This window comes from Cladophialophora bantiana (genome assembly GCF_000835475.1).
Source record: "Cladophialophora bantiana CBS 173.52 unplaced genomic scaffold supercont1.20, whole genome shotgun sequence".
NCBI classification, from domain to species: Eukaryota; Fungi; Ascomycota; class Eurotiomycetes; order Chaetothyriales; family Herpotrichiellaceae; genus Cladophialophora; species Cladophialophora bantiana.
In genome coordinates this window covers 260,369-282,180 of record NW_015971594.1, presented here as the reverse complement: position 1 = coordinate 282,180, position 21,812 = coordinate 260,369, and the positions used below count along the sequence as shown (strand labels likewise).

The 21,812-nt window shown below is 53.1% G+C and overlaps 4 protein-coding genes across 4 annotated transcripts; 1 reads left to right on the top strand and 3 right to left on the bottom strand.

Annotated features, from left to right (window-relative positions):
• Positions 1 to 8,310: 8,310 nt before the first annotated feature.
• Z519_10923 (uncharacterized protein) lies at positions 8,311 to 9,468 on the bottom strand (the record flags this gene model as incomplete). The annotated part of the gene is made up of 1 exon (XM_016768637.1): positions 8,311 to 9,468. The coding sequence occupies one exon, from the start codon at positions 9,466 to 9,468 to the stop codon at positions 8,311 to 8,313; it is 1,158 nt and encodes a 385-aa protein (XP_016615024.1).
• A 1,426-nt stretch (positions 9,469 to 10,894) lies between these two features.
• Positions 10,895 to 13,432, bottom strand: Z519_10922 (uncharacterized protein; the record flags this gene model as incomplete). Its single annotated transcript, XM_016768636.1, has 5 exons — positions 10,895 to 12,250; positions 12,304 to 12,526; positions 12,578 to 12,847; positions 12,919 to 13,141; positions 13,195 to 13,432. The coding sequence occupies 5 exons, from the start codon at positions 13,430 to 13,432 to the stop codon at positions 10,895 to 10,897; spliced, it is 2,310 nt and encodes a 769-aa protein (XP_016615023.1).
• Positions 13,433 to 14,821: 1,389 nt separating this feature from the next.
• Positions 14,822 to 16,895, top strand: Z519_10921 (uncharacterized protein; the record flags this gene model as incomplete). Its single annotated transcript, XM_016768635.1, has 6 exons — positions 14,822 to 15,006; positions 15,152 to 15,533; positions 15,584 to 16,036; positions 16,091 to 16,380; positions 16,436 to 16,632; positions 16,687 to 16,895. The coding sequence occupies 6 exons, from the start codon at positions 14,822 to 14,824 to the stop codon at positions 16,893 to 16,895; spliced, it is 1,716 nt and encodes a 571-aa protein (XP_016615022.1).
• A 279-nt stretch (positions 16,896 to 17,174) lies between these two features.
• Z519_10920 (uncharacterized protein) lies at positions 17,175 to 18,811 on the bottom strand (the record flags this gene model as incomplete). Its single annotated transcript, XM_016768634.1, has 2 exons — positions 17,175 to 18,684; positions 18,747 to 18,811. 2 exons carry the CDS (start codon positions 18,809 to 18,811, stop codon positions 17,175 to 17,177), a joined length of 1,575 nt encoding a protein of 524 aa, XP_016615021.1.
• Between the last annotated feature and the right edge of the window lie 3,001 nt (positions 18,812 to 21,812).

The window sequence follows — 21,812 nt, the reverse complement described above, 5'->3', positions numbered from 1 at the left end:
CTAGGTAATCTCTCTCAACTCTACTGACCGGGGTGCCTGAGAAGATGCGGGAAAGCCTAGCAGCTTTTGCCTTCCCTCGCCTACCTAGGTACAAGTCGATGTTGGCCATTGACTCTAGTCAGATCATGATCATCTGCAGCCCGCAGGCGCCTGCTCGCCTAGGCATCATTTAACCAGAGCGGCTACTATCAAGCAATGAGCTTCTCCAAGGCCCTTGCCGCCGATGACGGCGGGCTGTGCGCGGGCGCGCACACCCCCCTCCAGGCTGCCTCGTCCTCTCATCCTCAGTGCCCTCACCCTCTATTACTCTCCCACCGGTGTCCCAAGCAAGGACATGCGAGCACATGCTGGTGGATCAAACCGTCTGGGTCACCTTCCATGATGCCTGTGCCGCAGCCAGTGATCGGAGGTGAAACACTTGTCCACAACGTCAGAAAACGAAAGGAAAGGGTACAAATAAAATCAGTGCAGCGTCAGTCGCAGATTGGATTACGGGGTCATGGCCAACAAGCTCCCTAATGGCGGATGGTCATGCAGGCGATACAGGGGCCTGAAGCCCGAAGATGTCGTCTGAAAGGGAAACAGAAGGGCCTGTTGACGCAGGTGCTCCATCTTAGAATTCCCGACCATGGCAAAACTGTCCTCTGACTTTTGCCAAAACTTACAGATCTCGAACAACCCAAAAGTTTCTTTGTGTCAAGTGCCCAGCACCAGGCTTACGATCTGAGTCAAACCCTTTCAATCAAGTGAGATTACAATGAGAAACCGACCACCTGACCGAGACACGCTGCAAAATCCAAGAAAGAGGAGGGGGGTGGGTGTCGTATTGGTTGGAACCTCCTGACACCACACCACAACATATCAAGTTTCAACAGTCAAATGTCGCCCTTACACAAGTTCGTTGTCTCCATCTTGATCATTCTCCCAGCGGCAGTTTCCATCTCATTGCCGCCCTCACGAAAATCGATAGTCTCCACACCTTCATATCCACCATCTCTGCCCTTAGAAGTTCGATTCGCCGCTAGCTCCGCATCCCACTGGCAAGCCCGCCACCAGTCTCCTCAATCCTCAAACCAATTTGATCGAAAGCAGCAATCAGAGGTTGCTGCATGGTGCACAGGTTGCTAGACTCGAACTGCCATAGAGGAGGATACAAGTGGCCTCAGTGAACCAACAGCAGGAGTTCCCTGCAGTCCACCCTACTTGAACGCTGCTCCGCCATGCATTTAATCGAACCGACTACGATAGTCAATAATGCTGTCATCTGCAATACGGGCCCTCGGACCTCGACCTGCCTTTTCGCCATGCGTCGCCCCACTTCATCGTCTGTTCTCCTCGATTTCGCTCATCGTCCTTCACCCACCATCAGGAGCCAGTCCACGGCTGCAACTCCACCAATAGTTGGCCGAGGTTCGTTTCGTCTCTCTCCAAGCTCTGAATCTCGACGGTTACATGGTTAGCTCCATGAGAGAGAGAAAAACTGGCCGGCTCATTATTACAACACCATGAAGCGGCAAATCTACCTACGATGGTCAGGAACGGGAAAACCTGCTTGAACCTTCATCATCGTTCTTAGGGCGTTCTTCCCAAAAAGAATCGCTAGATCAGATCGGCGGCCAGAACGCAGCCTGGATGAGACTTATCTCAAAACCCAATCAGCATGACAACATGCGGCCTCCCATAGCCCCCTCCTTCATCCCCTTCCCTTCGCTCTTTGTGCTCACAGTTGCATTCATCCAGCAAGGGTCCCGACAAGGATGGAACTTTGCATTGACAGGACGCCAGAAGGTCTGTGCCCGCCCTGGTAGCCCACTGCCCCCAGATGGCGCAATGCGTGATGCGACTCAGCACGGAATCACCCGCAGGCCTATCTGGGCCTTCCCTCTTAACCCAAGTAGTAAATCTCTTACCTCCCTTGTGAATCGCTCGGCCATCGCCTCTGGCTGCAGCCGCAGAGATAGTCTTCTAACTGTGCGAGGAACGGACGACTTTTGTTTTGGTCGAGTATCTCGGTTCAGCTAGGAGGGCTGAAACAGCCAATTCGAGACTCCATCGTTGGGCCTCGAATGTACCTGTTCGCGAAGTACCTCCCTCCTCTCCCCAGCCGAACTTTCCCTAGTCTGAGATGGGCCATGGACCACTCCCTGTCTGACTTCATCAGACCATCACATTCCGATCCTTGAATTCGAAACACAGGTCTCACGCGACGCAATTTTGGTTGATCGGCACTAAAGTCCTTGGACTCGAATGCGGCATGGATGGGCCCCGTTCCCTCTTAGAGCATCCTGGGGCAGACGCACTAAGAAAGACGAGATGGCCTTGTGAAATCATATTTACAGAGTTTTTGTCCAGAGTTCATCGTGCCGTCCCAAAAGCAGCAGTGGAGACGGCCACTCCTTTCAGAAACCCTGTCTCAACGCCACACTCGCCTCGAAGGCCGGCCCAAGCCTCCATTTGCCGCCAACACGGCCGGTTGGCGAAAAATGGATAAACCTTGGGTCATTACTGCATGGTTCTAGTCCAGGCAGGCAGACCTGGATCGAAGATCACACCACCAAGGTATCGAAGATGAATTTGGTCCTTGGAGAGCTTGGCCAGATGATAATCGATTCGAACCTCGAGCTCGATGAAAGATTGACAACATTGGAGCTTGAGAGTGTGACTTTCCTCGCATTGGTCCGTGAGCTAACTGGGCTCATCCTTGCTGAGCAAGGGAAAAGATGGAGGAACAGGCTGCATAAGCGTCTCGGTGGCGTCTGCATTAGGGCCTCCTTGGCATCATCCAACCCCACAGCGAGCGTTGTCCGTCGCGCAAATGGCCGACCAGCCAGACGCTGATGCATCGTTCATTTTCGCAGCAAAAGCTGCATATCCTCAGTGCAGCTTATCGCGCAGCTTCTTTCAGCTTCCTATTCCTGCCATGACATTGAGCACATGTGTTCTCGGCTGCCGAATCCAACACGAATCCGCCGGGCTATTAGCCAGATATGCATACGAGCGGGGAAAACAGGTGTTGCTCGGCTTGCTGAGAACAGCCTGTCTTCATACGTGGACACTTCGTAGCAGAGCCATTGCAAACCGTCCCAGAGCCAATCCGATAACCAACCGGGGCCGCCAATGGAGGTCCGGAATAATAAAGCCGACAGAATGTGCTTTTGTCTGGCATCTTAGGATGTACTGGTTTGCACATGGTTGCATTTTTGCATCGAAAAAGTTCTCAGCCCTCCCCCCCCCAAACTTATAGTATCTACGGCGGTGCCACAGAAGTGGAAATAGTATGACAGAAGTGCCGCAGAGAGTTGCTCTGCATCAAAATTTTCCATGGACGTTTCAGGGAAGTAACTCTGCACTGTCTGTGCGCGTAGGGATTGTTCGGCGACTTGCGCCTTTTTGTGGAGGGTTTTGGGGCTCCTGAAGCGGAGCACATCATTCGCTGCCGATATTGCTCAACGAAAACCCTCGCAAACGAGCATCAGAAGCCAGAGACCCTGTCCTTGAAGCTGACGCTGTATGTCTTCGCTTAATGGGCGCTATCCTTTCACGTCAAACCTGCTGTAATCTTGTCAGCGGCAGAACAAAGGCGTGCTGGGACCATGTAACCTGCATAGAGACGCGCAGGAGCCCGTCATATCTGGACATATTTTCCCAGTGGTGATGATCTGACAAGTCATCGGTTGAACGGGCAGACCGAAAGAGTCACAGGAGCCTTTCCCGGCAGAATTCCCAACAGACACCTGCAAGGAGAAATAACCCGTCTTGCGAATGACACGGTTTATACGGAGGACTTGACCTTGGCGGCCATCGCCCGCGCAGATTGTACGGGAAATGCAGTTGAATTGATCGGCGAGTTTTCGATCACCGGAAACGTCGCCCGTACTAATGAATGGCCATCTTTGATCACCTCCGATCTGCTGGTTGTGTAACTACTTTGAGACCGGAGACCAGTGAGGAGCACCACCGTAGCGTGGCTTTCCTGATGGATTGGCAGGATTTTTCCTCCCTTTGGTGGAGGCTGGGGTTTTTTTCTCATCGACAGCTCGCACATGGGACCTCTCCAATAGCCTCCCAACTCATGGCAGGCGTTAGGTGGCCTGTTTGGGAACGTAGCACGTTGTCCTCACAGATGCTCAAGCAACGTTCAGGTCTCAAGACGTCGGGAGGCTGCGAATGAAGATTCAGAGATATTATGTTGACCGGAAGCCAGGGCTGTACTTCCCCCCGAAGCCAGCGCGGTTGAAGTGCATAGGGATGCAGATTGCTACCCAACCACCCTAAACAAGTCAGAGCGCGGGGCTTGCACTTCGTCCCTGGGCGATCTTCGACCGCTGACAAAGGAGATGGTCGTGCCTGAAACCCCGTCGTCCCCAGGGTTGGGCGAGGGCGACGGCGGGAATGGAAGGGGGCAACGAGAAGGTCAGACGCTCCGGCCCCGGCGACGACATGGTCTTGGCAATGACGTTGGCCGCCCACGCTCGTTTTGGAAGGACCGTGCCTTTTCCGTCTCACCGCGATCTTCTTCTCCCTCTGAGAAATCTCTCCCCTGGCCTTTGCCCATGAGGCCATCCCCTTTCTCTTCCAAGTAATTGGTCACACCCCTTGGTGCCCTCGAGGCTATTATCATGTCGGTTCCGTCGCTGGTGCAGACCCTGGCCAGCCTCGTCCTTGCCTCCCGGCGGATGATCTGCAATCTCCTGTTCGTGCCAGACGAACGGAGTTCATGCGCAGCCTTTTCCGGAAGCACCAAGTGAACCTTCACCGCCATTGCGGCTCTCAACAGCCTTTGCCCGTGGTCTGACGCAAGACTGGCGGTGAAGTAATAAGGCTTTGATCTTTGAAAAAAAAAGGGGGGCGCCGCCAAAAGGGATCGATTACGTGCATTCTGCCACGGGCCGAAGCGGGATCGCCTACCACCAAAACGTCAAATATCCTGGAGGGTTCTATGGTGCCCAGAGTTGTCGCCGCTATGTGATCTCCATCGAATTTCATCCGACCTTCCTGCCTACCTACCTCGATACAACTACTTCCATCAAGGTCTCTGTCTGTGGTGTGTCCATAAATATCGGTACATTCCTCCTCCCGGCCACGATCGCCAAGCTGACCTACCATTATGCTGACCGTGGCTTATGGCACGCTGTAGGTGCTAGCTGTACAGTACGCATGACCTTGCACATCTGCACCCCGCCCTTTAGCAATGGCGAATACGAGATTCATGTTGCACAGAAGACATGCTGAAGACGCCCAAAGATTGGCAACTCTGGCCGTCCCTTCCCCTCAGTTTTCCGAGTTTCGCGCTTCGACCAAATCCAGGCATGCCGCCCAACACCCCCACTGATTTCACCGGTCACATGGACGTTTTCGTGTGGGCGGCCATGGTCTGACGCCATCTCTGGAAATGGACAACTTCTCGTTCCTGCATCATGCTGTGCGTCGTCGCTCGGATCGTCTCAGCTGCAAGAATCATGCCATGCAAGTCATTGCGGAAGGTTTGGTGATCAGGAAGTCTGGGGCCATCTGGCGGCATGGTTGCCGCACTGTTAGCGTTTTGTCAAGAAACTTCTCTGCCCATCAGCTTTCCGACTGGTTGGCCCCAAACGACATGCCTCTGATCTACCGACAAATGATAGCCCTGAATCCCGCGCTGTCGGTGGGCATCGTCGAACTCTTGGCTACTCTTGCTGCTGGAAGACCACCCCCAAATGAGCTTCTTGCCACCCGACCTCATTCAGGCTTGATCTTCAGCAGCGGCTCCCCGACAGTCGAAATTTTCTCCTTCTGCGATTGGACTTGCTGTCCGTTTTCATGCAGGTCAAGGATTCCAAAATGGTGGGGAGATCAGTAGCGGCGACTCACCCGACCCTTAAACCTAGTCATCCTAGTCAACGAAACAGCAGTAGCGAGCCACAAGGCCCATACCAGGAGCGCTGGGAAGCTACCCTCACGCGCCTGCTTGTTTGAATCCTGCCAGCGCCCAAATTCGCGGGTGGCGATTACGTGGTGTTATTCCTATTGCCCTTGCGACGTCGCTCGTCCCACCCAAGTTTCATGGGACACTTGGATGGCCACTTTTGTTCCGGTCTTTCTGATCTGATTCCGCAGAAGATTCAATCAACCTGCGGCGAGGACTGTCCAAGGTTCTAGTGCCCACCTCACGGCCGGACTAATGTACCAAACAGATGCTGTATCCCTCATCCGGTTCTCTAACCGAAGCCCTCGATGTGTTCCTCGACACCCAGTGGAGGCCTCGGTGCTCCAGAGCTGGTCGGGGATCCCTTTGTCGGTTAACGACGCAGAGTTGTACAAGTACTTGCTTGGTGGCGTCCTCAACCCCCGAGCGGGAAAGAGTCCCTTGCTCCCGCCGGAGGACTGCGCCAGAATATCTGTTTATGGAACTCGACGTCTTCGTTGACTCCACAATCATTTCCTACCGCTTCCGGCATTCTAGAACAAGGTGTCGCTATATCCACTGCATGACTGACAAGTTTCAGCAGCTAACTCGGTTCACACTACCCTGGAACACACGCTCTACGCAGCAATTCCTTCCTTCGTCCGTTAGCCCCCCCAATGCCCGAGTCCTCGACTTCAATCCAATGCCATCTTTTGGCTTGCATTGGAGACGACTAGATAAAACCCCCTTTCGTCCACTATAAGTCGCGGACCGACAATTTTCAACATCTAGCTGTGTGGTGAGCCGATGTTCGATTCAAGAGAAGGAACACACTGAACAATCACGCATAGCGCGACCTTGTCTTCAAAAATCAACGCATTCAAAGCCCTAGGCCACTACGTTATGCCGCCTGTCCATCCTCAGAAGTCTCTTTCAACTGCCAATCAACCGAAGATACCCGTTTCTAGTTGTGTCCAAGCCAATCGGACTCGGTTCCCCTGGACTCGCAGGGAGGAGCATGCGCTGTTGGCATATCAACGACATCGAATTTGGGTGTCTCGTGCTTCAGAGTCCGCAGAGCCTTGAGTTTAGGCCATCGGACGCTGTCCATTCACAGGTAGCAGTACGTTAACTCGAATTGCCTAAGAACGCTTGTATAGGCGAGATGAGACTAAGAAATCTGGCAGTGAGCCGCTCGGCTGGACTAAAACCGTCATCTAGGTTACTCCCGTTCCAATGCCGTGCCGCCGATACTTCGATTGCGAACGCCCCTTTTCGATTCCAGAGAACTCTCTCCCGAGCAACCACACGATCAGAGAAAATGCATCGAGATGAAGAGCTTGGAACCTAGGGGAGGCAGATGCATTGAGAAGGGGCACAGTACAACTGGCATTGTTCAATGAGAGATGTGCTAAGTTTGGCTATCATGAAAGTATTCAGCCCGAATACCTTCTGGGAACCCGAATTCTCTTTCTTTCTCGGCACCCGCAGCTGGCTGCCTGTCCAGACAACTGAAAAGGACCATCTAGGGAGATGGCGCATTGCAAAGTCGAGCCTTCTTCTCTTCTCCGCGGTTACTCACGCAATGCGGGTGACATATGTTGCTATTTCAAGCGCCGTCCTTGCAACCCGCCTCTTCGTGGTGGTGTATCAGAACCCCTTTAACACCTACGTAGTATCGTTGTCGCCAGCCGTTTGGTGGACGAATATCTCGTCACCCCTGTGAGTCATTGGCCAACACGCACGGGTGAGATCTGGACTATGGACCGGCCATAGGAACCCGACAACCAACACCGACCTGAAGTGGGACGGCTAATACCCGGGAAGCTCTAAGGAACATGACGTTGGGTTTTAGAAAGCCCAGGGCCTCCAAAATAAAAGCAGACACAGCCCCGATACCTTGGAATATAGGACCTCAGGTCGAGTTGTGCAGTGGTCTGTCTCTGCATAGCCCATAGATGAGAACAAGGACCTAATGGTTGCTCGGCCGTACGATACATAAATGGGCCGGACGGGACCTGCAAGACTTTGCCAGAACTGTTTGTCCTCGCCCAATCATCCGCCCATAAATGGGAGCATCGAACTGAATGTCTCTCTCCCTCCCTCCCTCTCTCTCTCTCTCTCTCTCTCTCTCTCTCTCTCTCTCTCTCTCTCTCTCTCTCTCTCTCTCTCTCTCTCTGTGTGTGTGTGTGTGTATGTAGATAGTATAGGCGTGCAGATGCCCTTGGAAATGGATATGGATTAGTTGGTTGGTCCAGCACGTGGCTGGGCTGACCGGCTGACTACCTTAGCACTGACACCACACAGACCTATATCTCGTCTATATTCCATGTCCTGGATCGTCAGCTCTTCTTCCACCACCTTCACCGTCGTGGACCAAGTTGCAAGCCGTATGGAGGACGCCAACCAAGCACCATCCATCTCATCTACCTCGCTCTCCAACTGACACTATCCCCGAACCTGACCTCGAACTCGACTCCGCCAAACACTCCGATGGCGGGATACAGGTCCCCTTCACCCATTAGGCCGTCGACACCTTCGTCCCGCACGTCGCGTTCTTCGTCGATATCCCAACCCCAGCCATCGTCCGCCCTGCCGTCCCTGGTGACGAACGCTCTCGTCTTGACCTTGCCTGTTCCAGGTCTCTGACCACGTATCGCGGCTTCCACGGAGAAACGCATGCCCACACCTACAACTTCGCCCTCCTTGAACGCCCGGACAAAATCCCGCCCACCCCACGGATCATTCACAAATCTTCGCCCATCGTCCCCGTGCACGCCGATGCTCGCGCGGTGCCACCCGGGCAACCTCCACGGCGGATAGGGTTTCGCCGCGAACCCGATCGCGACACCCGAGTTCGCGTTGAGGATGCGGTGGATGGCGATTTCGAAGTAGACCTTCTTCGATGCCGACGTGGATAGTGGGTTGTCCACACAGGCGAAGTACAAGGGGATCGAGGCCAAGATGATGGCGTCTTGTTGCTGTTTGCCCGTCGCCACCATCCATGTCGTCGGACTCGTCTGCCGGAACGTGGTCATGTACTTCCTCAGCGGCTGCGGAGGGGGCTCTAGAGTGATGTGACCGGCATTGGCGAGGAGGTGGATCTCGTGGCTTGGTGTGCTGGGCGTGTACACGGGGTGGCTTGCACACCACTCATGGGCGCGTGCGGCGGAGTCGTAGGAGGCGTTGTTTGTCGGCGAGTAGTCTTGCGGTAGGGGCGGCGGTGGTGGGAGGAGGGATGTGTCAGGAATCACGGTCCAATCGTGGTAGGGTGGCGGGTTGGCGGCTCTGGAAAGTGAGAGATGCGAAGGGGGCGGACCCGGCGGAGGAGAGAATTCTTCAGCGTGTGAATTTACGGGGGCACGGTGGCGTGATGGTGGTGGACCGGGAGGAGCCTTGAAGGTCTCCTCCGACTCCTGGCTCGGATAGCGATGTGATGGAGGCGGCCCTGGCGGAGGAGCGTACTTCCCTGCTTCTCCGCCCTGAGTCTGTGCCCATCTACCTTCGCGCTGCAGATGATCGTTTCCGGAAGGATTCTCGGTCCCAACCTCGATTTTGCCCTTGAGAGACTTGAAGAGGCCCATGGCGGTCCTACTGGGGTTGGGAGGGATCGGGGCGGTCGTTGGTATGCAGACCTGCCGAGCAGGAATGGGGCTCGGAGGATGAGCGAAGCGTCCACAGCAAACCAGTGTAGAATCTTATCGTCCGCTTATTCCTGCCCAAGGTACGAGTCAGCCACTCACACTCACGCTCTCATGTGAAGTACCAGAAACCAAGTATCAGTCCAAGTACTTGGTGGTCCCTCCCTCACACGAATAAGAAGCTATCCGTCGTAGATTGCAGCACAGCAGTCCTGTGGCGCTTGATCTTCAATGGTAGATGTTTCACCCAGTCCGGTCCTTCGTCTTTTGTCCTTTAGTCCTTGTGCAACCATGCAATACAGGTTGGCTGGAGGAGCAGTCGAGTCCAATCCAGTCAAGGATCACCCAAGACCAAACCAGACCTGTAGGTAAGACGTCGGGCGAGAAGACTAAACCAATACCGATACAGGCTTTTACGCCGTGCCGGCCTTTTCCCACCCTCCCACTCTGCGAAAATGGCGGCGCCGATAGGCTTGGGCTGGTCCCGAGGACTGGACCAAGAAGGCACGAAGTAGAGGAGAGGGGGCAATGAGAATAGGGTTAGGTTCGAGAGATGGGCACCTGGTCGGGTTGATTGACGGCTTGATAGGTGGGTAGGTAGGTAGGCACGGTTCTGAAGCCTCGTTCTCAGAAAAGGAGACCCGCAGAAGCTGAGCATACGGAGCTGACTTTGACGCGGGAGGGAGGAGGAGGAGGAGAGGGGGTTGGGACCGCTACAGCATCTAGCCACCGCGAACTAGTTGGGTCATTGTCCTTTGGTAGACTGGTATTGTTGGTGTTGGTGTTTTGCGAGCTAGCTTGGAAGTGGAACAAGGAGGGTGAGAAAACTGGTCCAAGCGTCTTGGGGGCAGGAACTGCAAGTTTGGAGTCGAAGGCTAAATGACCGACAGGGTCAAGGTCCAGGATTGAAGGTTTGAAGATTTGGTGAGGGCAGTGGTTGAATCCTTGATCCTGGGCTGCGGAGGAACTGTGTTGGGAAACGCGGGGAATAATAGACTCTAACAAGTACTGGTAGAGATGGAAGAAGGAAAGCGTTGTCGGCATGTGACGACACTCGTACTTGCTTGCGGTTTCTAACGCGTACGAGGCCACCAGTTTGGCACTGTTGGCACCTAGCTGCGCGTAACCAGGGCGCCAAGGGCACCCATACCTATCCCAGTCTAGGCACCAAGGCATCTGCGGGTGTAACCTCCCTGGCACCTAGAACCTCTTAACCACTTGTAGCTGGGACTCAACCCCCGTCTACATGGTTACCCCCCAAGCATGTGCATACCCTCCCAGGTATCATCATGTATGCGCATCATGCATCTTCATCTCTCCCTTCGTTCCGTCCCTTCCGGTATCTTCTTCATCCTTCGTCCTTCTTCCCTCATCCACTCGTGGGTCTCTGTGGCCACTGATCAAGCGTCACTGGGCTGCCCGTCAAGGTGAAGTTCAACATGGCCTTGGTCGGCACATCCACCAGCAATCCATAATCGCCAGGATACAAGATCTGGTTTCCATTTTGATCGCGCCGAGCTAGACTGCCCAGCGTCAAATCCAGCGCCGCCCTCTGCCACGAGTGTCCTGTGATATTGAACAGTCTTTGATAAGCAACCAGCTCTTTGACGGGATATGGCGGAGGTCCATTCTGGCTGCTGATGAATCCCAACGTCACAAAGTCTGACGCCACTTTCCCCGTGTTGGTGACGTTGACCTCAAACGTGCTGAAGGGGCACAGATCGAGGTACTTGTACGTCGAGCGGTCACAGCTCGATACCAGCTTGGAGATGTTGTAACTTGACTGCGAGGGCTGGGCCACCGACACAGAGAAGTTGGTGTAGTGCAAGCCATGTCCGAACGGAAGGACCGCATTGTCGTACCATTTGTATGTCCTTCCAGGACTGCCAGACGACGCATTTGGTCTCAGGTTCATGTCCGTCATGTCTACCTGGTCAACGTAGTTGGCAGGATACTGTGTGACAGGCAATCTTCCCGCTGGGGCTACCTTGCCCGTGATGATGTTGATGAGAGCGTCACCCCCAGCCATGCCGGGATACCCTGCCCACACGATAGCTGAGATGTTGGGGTTATTTAAGAAGGGAGTGTCGTCGAGCTGGTCACCCATCTGAAGTAGGATGACTGGCTTGCCCAGCGCGGTAACCTGGTTGATCAGATCGATCTTTCCCGGTGCCCAGCTGATGTCGTACCGGTCTAAGCTCTCACTTTCGTCGTCATTGTTGATGCCGTCCGCAACGATCACGATGTCGCCCTCCTCCGCAGCCGAGATCAGGTCATCCCAATTATCCGTGGTCGGGAAGTTAATGTAGCCTTGGCTGCTGGTGTACTTAACATTGACGTGAGGCAACTGTTGCAAGGCATAGAGTGGCCCATGAAGGAACCGTGCTTGGCCATAGTAGTTTCCTTGCATCTGCGTCGTCACATTTGCCCACTCTCCAAACAGAGCAATGGTAGTGTTCCTGTTCGTGGGCAATGATAACGGCAGTGTGCCGTCATTCTTAAGGAGGACGATGCCTTCCTCAGCGGCCTTCAATGCAAGGGCTTCAGATGCCGGGGTCGACACATCCTTCCAGCCAAGGGAGCGATAAGGAGTGGCGGATGCCGGATCAAAATACCCCAGGCGTATCAAAGAAGAGTAGAGACGGATTAAGGTCTGATCTAGGACGCTTTCGTTGAAAAGCCCCCTTTCGTACGCTCCAGGAAGGTGTGTTTGATAGTATGTACCCTTGGATAATGTTAGCATTTCTCAGCTTGTTGTATTTGGACAAGGTGACTTACACAGTTGAGATCAGTCCCTGCCTTCAAGGCGTCGGCGACAGCTTGCTCTCGAGATGTTGTATAGTCGTGCGGCATGTAGATGTTCTGAATTGCGTCGCAATCAGAGGTCACATACTGACCCTCGCTTGTCCAATTCCAATGCTCCCTCAAGATGGTTTGGAGAATGTATGGGTCAGCACAAGTAGGCACGCCGTTCAATGCGTTGTAAGAGCACATGATCGAGCTATGGATGTAAGTGAGTTGGTCGGCAAAGGCCAGGGTTTGTCTCACTCACCCAACATTTGCATCTCTAGCACAGGTCTGGAACGGCTGCATGTAGTACTCGGCAAGGTCTTGAGTCGTAACTTGGGCATCGAAGTTGTATCGGTCCGCGGTCCCCCAGCTCTCCAGGTCGTAGGCTACAAAATGCTTGCATGTGGCTACCACCTTCTTGATCGCTGGATCATGACCCCCTTGGAGACCGTTGATGAGGGAAGCAACATACGACTTGAGATGGAAAGGATCTTCTCCCGGAGTCTCCTGGCCCCGGCCCCAACGAGGATCTCTGCAACATCATAGGTTAGAACTAGTACCTTTGGGGAACTCAGGTGATATTCAAGCTGCGATCCTACTCACTTGTACGGATTGATGTTGGGTGTCCAATAGTCCAGTCCACTTCTGTTGGCATTGTTGAAGGCACGCGCTTCAGTGCTGATAACAGTCGCGACGGCATGAATCAATGCATCGTCAAAGGCCGCTGACATCAGGATGGGTTGTGGGAAAGAAGTCGCATAAGAGTACTCTCCATTTGGGCTGAAGGTGACACCCGGAGAACTCGCAACGCCATGCAACGCCTCCTCTGATACTTGATAAGTACGACGAGGGAAACTCGGACGCTTTGGGTCAACTCACGCCACCATTGATAGCTGTGGATTCCTAGACGTGGCACTCCCGGGGAAGTGTTGCCCGTCAAATTGAATTTCTCGTCAAGAGTCATGGCTCCAACAAGCGCCCTGGCTCTGTCTGCCACCGAGGCAGAAGTATCACAGACTGTATTGTTTGCAAGAGGTCCATGGACACAGTCTGGGAACAAGTCTGCCGCCGCTGGCACGGCAAGCAGAGCCAGAAGACCGAGTAGAGTTGCTGCCATGGTTTCAATGCCCCTGCTCTGGGGAGTTTGCAAAGGACGCTTTTCACAGCAGGTAAGAAGAGAGGACCTTCACGGTCTCCATCCTGAGTTATAAGGCATCGATTTCACCCGCCTGGTACCTCCTGGACCCCTCTCTCATTCTCCGCAAGATCCGTCAAGCAGGTGAATGAGGAATTAGCCATCATTGAGAATTCATCCTTTAGCAAGGCACGTCTTGCAGCGACGATCATTCCAGTATTCAATTGCCGGAAGGAAGCAGCCGGGGAACGCAAGTCGTTGCCGCTACCTATGAGTGGCAGGGACATAGACGTCTGCTATTCCTCCTGCTTCTTCCGCGTTCATGAACATAAAGACGTCACCACCACTAAGCATTTTCCGGCATGTTCTGAGTTGAAAAGGGTTCAAGGCCGGTGGCGGGTGTACGGTACCCACGGCGATATCTCCTAGCTCCACGGTTGATGGATATATCGTCACCAGGTTCTGCACCTCGGTATTTACCTTGGGCCTGTTCTTCTCTCAGTTGAAATCGACCTGGAGTGATTTTGGGTAAAAGGGCAAAGGCAGACAGAGGACAGAAGAGAGGGGAAATGGCCCAAGTTGCCTGTCATCCACCGAGCCACTCACCTGCAAGGACTCATCACGGCGGTTAATTAGGCTAAATGCCTACTGCGACTGTGGAGGCGGAGGGCGAACATTCTGTGGAGGACTGGAGCCCTCCCGCCTCTCCTGATCCTTCCCGCCTTTGCCTACACAAGACGAGTGCCGTCTTTTCAAGGTTCGACCTCATCATTCCATGGAACATTCGACGGTCGAGGGGATCCGTTTTATCCAGATATCCGTACGAGCGTCCCACCAATGGAAACCTGAGCGCGACGCGGGATGAGAAAATAGTCGTCTGACGCCGAGCCCACGAGTCCATGTTCCGTTCCCATGGTACCCAGTCCACTCTGGTCTCCTCGTCAAAGCCATAGATGGAATTGGTCAGACAGATCCGGAGTCTGGTGGCTGCGATGGCGTTTTTGAAACGGATGCTAGCTGCCGATCCCTAAAGGATATTCCCTGATCTGGCCTTGTTGGTCCTTAGTCCAACCATGTAATGCTTCGCTGCGCTTTCTCCCGATTGCATGTCGGCTAGCCAGGATATCCGTCCCCTCTCCAATAAAAACGCCATCGGTGTGCGTGATCGAACTGAATGTGACATGGCCCATGTGCGCCATGTGTATTCTCCAGGATATGAATTAGCCTGAAGACGGAAGACGGCACGCGGAGGTGATCAGCAATGGATGATATACAAGATCCAAGCATGCCCATCTGGCGGTCTATCTCCAATCTTCCAGTCCCCAGTCACTCCCAGATATCTGTTGCTGTTGTCGTTGCACAGTCGCAAAGATGGTCCACGCAGCGGGAAAGCCCTCGCAGTTCACTGACGCTGCTCTCCAGCAACGTCTGCAGCTGGCCGGCAAGGCTGGCCCGCAGGCTCTGGTCAGGAACATCCGTGTCTTTCTGATCGCCTGCTTTGCTTGCATTGGTGGTCTCCTTTACGGCTACAACCAAGGTGTTTTCAGCGGTGTCTTGTAAGTCACACCACGGTCGTCCTTTATGTAGATCTTCCACGTTTAGTTTTGGACGAGGAGAATCTCACCACTCCCCTCTTCTCTTTTCACACCAGTTTCGGCTATGACTTCCGGTGCTAGGTGCAAATGGCTGACCAGATAATAGGACCATGAATTCCTTCAACAGGCACATGGGAGATTACACCACCGACCAGTCCAAGAAAGGATGGCTCACCTCCATCCTTGAATTGGGCGCCTGGACAGGTACTCTATACTCCGGGTTCCTTGCCGAGATTATCTCCAGGAAATATGCCATTTTGGTAAACACCTGCATTTTCATCATTGGTGTTGTTGTGCAATGCACCGCTGTCCAGGCCGGTCACTCGGCTATCCTCGGAGGCCGATTCGTTGTCGGTATGGGTGTCGGCTCGCTGTCCATGATCGTGCCCATGTATGTTGCTGAATGCTCGCCTCCTGAGCTTCGGGGTCTGCTCATTGGAGTGCAACAATTTGCCATCGAGTTCGGTATCATGGTCAGCTTCTGGATCGTAAGTCAAACTCAATGAGTCCAGTCCAACTTCAACTGACTTCCCTTTAGGACTATGGTACCAACTACATTGGAGGAACAGGTGACAGCCAATCTGAGGCAGCCTGGCTCGTGCCTCTTGCTCTCCAGCTCTTCCCTGCCCTCATCCTGCTTGTCGGAATGGTCTGGATGCCGTTTACTCCTCGGTGGCTGGTTCATCACGGGCGGGAAGAGGAAGCACGTCGAACATTAGCAAATCTGAGATCCTTACCCATTGATCATCAGCTCATTGAGTTGGAGTTCCTCGAAATCAAGGCCCAGTCCATATTTGAGAAACGGACCGTTGAGGCAAACTTCCCACACCTGGCAGAGATGACAGCAACCAACACCATTAAGCTGCAATTTGTCGCTGTTGCTTCTCTGTTCAAAACAATGCCCATGTTCCGCCGAGTGATTGTCGCAACAGTGACCATGTTCTTCCAGCAATGGACCGGAATAAACGCCGTGCTTTACTATGCCCCTCAGGTGAGTAGCGCCAGTGCTCAATGTAAGGCACACATGACACTGACAGCGCTTCAGATCTTCGGCTCTCTTGGTCTCTCATCGAATACTACCTCACTTCTGGCAACGGGGGTGGTCGGTATTGCCATGTTGTTGGCGACCATTCCATCCATCCTGTACATCGATAGAATCGGAAGGAGACCTGCCCTGGCTCTTGGTGCTCTTGGAATGGGTCTTTGCCACTTTATCATCGCCGTTATCTTCGCGAAGAATCAGCACCAATGGCCCACTCATCATGCCGCTGGTTGGGCTGCCATTGTCATGGTTTGGCTCTTCGTCATCCACTTTGGTTGGTCCTGGGGTCCTTGGTAAGTCAGAGACTGGAAACGTTTTTGCTAGCACATAGGTTAATAAATGTTGCAGTGCTTGGATCGTCGTTGCTGAGGTGTGGCCTCTGTCTGCACGTCCATACGGAATCGCCCTGGGAGCTTCCTCAAACTGGATGAACAACTTCATTGTTGGTCAAGTCACTCCAGATATGATTACTGGCATCACATATGGAACTTTCATTTTGTTTGGCTTGTTGATCACCATGGGAGCGGGCTTTATCTGGTTCTTTGGTAAGAAAGTGCCCAAGCTACCCTTTCGAGACAAACCATTGATGAATCGACCAGTTCCCGAAACGAAGCAGCTCAGTCTTGAGGAGATGGATCTAGTTTTCGGATCCAGTGGCGTGGCAGCCGCGGACCAGGAGCGCATGGCTCAGATCAACGCTGAAATCGGTCTCGATCGTCGCCTGAGTGCACTCCAAGGAATCGAGCACAGCAGTGACGAGAAGGTCTCCGAAGTGAGGGAGAAGACTGCTGAGGCAAAGGGCGTGTAAACACCGGCCGCTTCCAATCATGAGGGATATCTGCTTAGTAGGGAGCCGATGGGTCAGCAGACAGTTGGTTAACCATCTTCATGATGCCCATGGATAAGTGCCGTAGAGCGGGCAACTCAATTCAATTCATCCTTTGACAAAATTCTCAGCGAGGAACGATGATGAGTATGGAGTGCTCTGTGTCTGCGAGCTCCTGAAGAACATGCTTCCGAAGGATCTATCGGCGAACGGCAGCACTGCGCTGTTTCATCGGAACCGTTCTGCAAGCGAACCTTGCAATCATATTGCATCAAGATCTCGCGGTCGGCGTTCTGCGAGTGGAATTCTGACCGTCTCCGGGATTTGACTCGACGAATGAAGATCAATCGGCCCTTTGTCGTTGGTGTGCACTGCCTGCATGTAGCTTCGGGCTCCCTCTTCCTCTTTTATAACCAGTTTTTCCGCAATGGCTGCTAGCATCTCACTGTCACAGATCCCTTCCCGCCTTTTGATGGTCTTTAACAAACCTAAAGACTTGTGTCGAATATCCGGCTCTCGACACCTCGTTGCTGCCATGTAAAGATGCGACACGATTCCAAGGTTCATGGAAAGAACAGGCTCAGTATGATGGTCTTGCTTTGGGGCGGGAGCACCGTGTCTGTTATCTTCGCAGGTGATTTCCACACCTTGAGATGGCCTTCTGGGTCTGGAGTCCTGTAGCATCCTCTGCACTATCTCGTCCCCAATAACGAGCAATTCTCTGAATTTGTCTGTGAACAGGTCGAAGACCATCTCATTGTATTCCAGGCATGTGCTCAGAATTAAATCGAGAGCAATCCTCGAGGCTTTGAGGGTTAGTACGGCAAGGTCGTGACTTCGTTTCCTTTGCATCATGCGCTCAAAAGCGATTCCCCATTCGCTGAAGTGCTGTCGAAGCACTTGGTATCTTTCGTCGAAATCCTGGAGACATCCATTGGGTGAATGGTACACTCTTTTCGCGGTTTGGACATTGCGCACAAAGTGCAGTACCTGATAACGGCACATTTCGAAGGACGACCGGGCCTCATCCGTATCAGTGAATGTGGCAGGCACAGGACTGACTGAGGTAATCGCAAAGGCGGGAGGCGCTTGGAACCCATCCTTCCCAAACTCCATGACCTGGGTGTCTAGTCTCAAGTACATTTGGACTAGGAGATCCCTCGGCAGGTAGTATTCGGGCGTGTCTTCAGAGCGACGAGCCAACTCTGCTAATATCTTCATGCCAGAGTATATGTGACTCAAGGAAGAGACAAAGTGTTTTCGGAGAATCTCGATGCAGGCGAAGAGGACTGATACAGTCAACGCAACATCAACCGCCCGTGCTGATTTGCGTGTATCGAGTTTAACCACATGCTGCATAGCTCTGCCGTAGTGCTGCATAGCAAATGCAAGCAGAGAGGGATCTGCAGATGGGGAAGGACGCAGGAAGAGTTCATGTAGACCGCCGATGGATATCACCGCGTGCTTGATAGCGTCTTCATGGTGCGCCGTGGTCAAAACGAATCTAGACCACAACTCAGGGCGGAAGTATCCTGCCAATTCACCAGCTGTTCGGTTCTGAAAGAAATTGAAAGACCGCTTTTCCCTCCAATCCATGTTTGGAAGAGAGGTGATTGAGTAAGGAGGATCCGGGACGTAGACAACGAACGTCTGTCCCTCTCTGTTCGGCTTTTTGCTTCGGACCAGATCGACATAGCCTTTGCATTCTCGTTTGCTTCGAATGCATCTCTGACAGTGTGGTCGCCCCTCGTCGCACTTTATGTGTCTCTGCCTTTCGAACAATCATCAGTATCCAGCCGGCCCCCGTGCAAATGCCCCGATGGACTGACGTACTTGCATGTAACACAACCGCTGCGAACCTTGCTGCCTCCAATTCGAGCCAGTTTTGGTGTAGCCATTGCCAACCCCTGGTTGTCCCAGTCCACGCCGATACTCAACTGCAAGGCTGACAAAGTTCAAAGGGAGAAAGTATGTGACAGTTGCGCGCCGGATACGAGGATGATAAACCTCTCTTCTTAGGAATTCCGACGGAACACCCAAGTCGTTCTTATGCTGCTAAAAGATTACGACCTTGTTGGTGTCTCGAGACTCCATTCCGCTCGAGGCAGACGGTCTGCCCTAGGCCTCTTCTCTTTGGCAGTAAATCAGCCGTTCTCAGCCTCATCATCGCGGCGTGTCGTTCGATGCTCCACGTGCTGTTGATCCAGATCAAAGCTTCGGACAATGGTGTAGGGCGGAATGGAAGAAGGAGGGTGAGTAATAGGCGTCGCGCAAAATTAGCTTCATTTGGTTGGTCTCTTACGAGCCGATCTTCAGCTCTTTGATGGTGGAGACGGTGTTTGCATTGGGCAACACGCCCAAGAGTGGACCAAGGTTATCTCCCTCGCCCTCTGTTAGCAAGTGTCCGAGAAGGGGAATATTTGGTCGAGGTCTTACACATGTTCCACTCAACATACGCGTCCCGCTTCAAAAGTCACTTCTCTGGACCCTGTGATGCCGCCATTATGACCGTGGGCGGGCTGATTTCCGAGACGTTTGGCTCTGAGATGCGGTGAGTGGCAGGCTGCAGCCATAGGGCCAGGAGTATGCATCTCGAAGGGACCCAGATAACAGTTTGATTGTGCACGATGGACTTTGTCTTAGGTGATGGATGGTAAGGCGAGATCAAGTGAATGTGGGGGACGGATTTTGTCCATTAAGATTCAAAGGCGATGACGACTACATAGCAGGCTATTTTAGAATCAGTGGGACTCGTCTCTCGACAAATGTTGTTCTTCGTGTAGGTATGGCCGTTATTCCCTTATGGCTGAGCTCGCTCCCCATGGAAGGTCTTCAGTTCACCCTACACACAACAGTAGGTCCTCCTCCACTTGGCGGTGCAAGAATTCAGGTGTAATATGGCAAAGGGCGTTGGCATCTTCATCCAGTCGACGGCCCCTTTGACGTGAAGGCTCCTTAGTCCTCTGTTACCACCAGCGAGCACCGCCCCAATCCGGAGGGACTATCATTGATATTCTCAAACGTCGAGGTTTTCTTTGCACTTTACGACTAAACCAATTCAGAAGCAAGCACCTCAAATGGAGCGACCATCGCTCGACCGATGTCTAGCGGTCTCTAACACATGGATTTCAAGGGTACTTTGTTTTCCGTCGTGTTATTGAATGGCATCAATCGGGGTCCTTGCACCACCGACAAACTATTTCGGGAAGCGGACTGTCCAGACCTAGTCCGGTTGTGCTGTCTGAATATGGGGAAATAGGTCTACTCGGTACAAGGACATAATAAACATGATACCCAGCAAAGCAAGAAGCTGTGCACGCCCGATGCTTGGCTGGTCATTTACCGCAGGTTCGCCCTGCTTCCTTCCAACTTCAGACACCGACTGCTAGAAAGTCAATCTCGCGAATTCCAGCCAACCTTACCTACGGCGGGCACGAGGTCGGAATACCCTTGTTGACTTTCCAGAATGCTGTCTTCCGTCTGCATTTCTATGGCCGGACAGTCAACTCATGCGAGAGCGTGCAGCCCTTGAGGTGTAAGGTGGCCCGCATGACGAAGGGGAGGAAAGGGAATGGACCAGCAGGCGCCAAGGGGAGTTGCCAGAGGTGACACATACATGGATGAGCAGGCCCGTCATGCCCTCTACAGGTGACGGTTTTCTTTTTCGCTCAGAGTGGTCTACCCGGTTTGCATTGTGATTGTTCGGAATCCACATTCCAATATACCACATGACTCGCTTCAGCACACGGCCCGTTTCCATTTCCGAGCGCACGAGGAGGGACACCGACCATCGAATCTTCCCGGGGTTGAACTGCAAAGCATGACCGGTATTCAATTGTTCACTTGGCACAGTCGAACCAAGAAGACCCTGGTGGTCTGGCCTTCGTGCGCTGCACGGACTCGACGTCGCCAACGAACCCAGGCGCCGACCCTAACACCAACCTAGGCGCATGAAAGCACCGTTTTGAGCGACGCAAGACCATATGCTTGTCTCTCCCGGATACGGGTCATACAAAGGTCTGCCAAGATTCAAAGCGGTCATGTGGGTGGCGCTCGACGAGAGGTGGGAGAGGGAACAGGGATAGCAAGAACAGTCATACGATGAACTTGTCGTAGTATGGCCCGATAAAAGGGCCAGAAGAGAGAGGGTATGCGTTGGCACAGGCTTCTCGCTGTTATTGCATCTACCAGGCCAACGTGCGACACTTGGAGCTTGGAGACAAAACTGAGGGCAGAAATCAAGTTTAGAGGCGCTAATTCTAAAGCTGAAGACGATCGAGGCAGGAACAACGTAGAAAAGAGTGCAATTGATTCATTCTGCACTCGGAATTGGTCACGGCTGAACCGTAGCCTTTCCTTCCACCAGAAGGCAGCATCGTGCCGCCGACATCCCGTCCATTCATATTTCGCTGACTGAAAAGCGATGACAACGCCCGGCATGAGTCGCCTAGACTGCTCCAGTCCAATTACTTCACCTGCACAATTCCCACCAGCATCGGTAGGATAACCGAGTGCACTCCACAAAGCCTTGCGCCAATGAACGCCGTAAAGCCTGGTCAGTAGAAGTTGTTGTACAAGAATGGCGAAGGCGCCTGCTAATGACCCCATGGGATCGAGAAAATAGATTTGCTCCTGGCCTTCCTGCTGCTGCTGCTGCGGCTGATGATGATGATAATGATGATAGTGATGATGATAATCAAGTCTACTCTTTCTGCGTCTGGTGCGTAGCCAGCCTGTTAAAATGGGCGTGGGTATCATAAAAGGACATGTGGACTGATTGGCAAAACAAGAACTCGTCCACCCGTAAGTCTCTCCTCGTCTCTTGCGTATACTGAGAACGATGAGACCTAGCAGTTCTTCCGTTGTTCGTTTCTTTTTTTTTTTCCACCCAATCGCCAT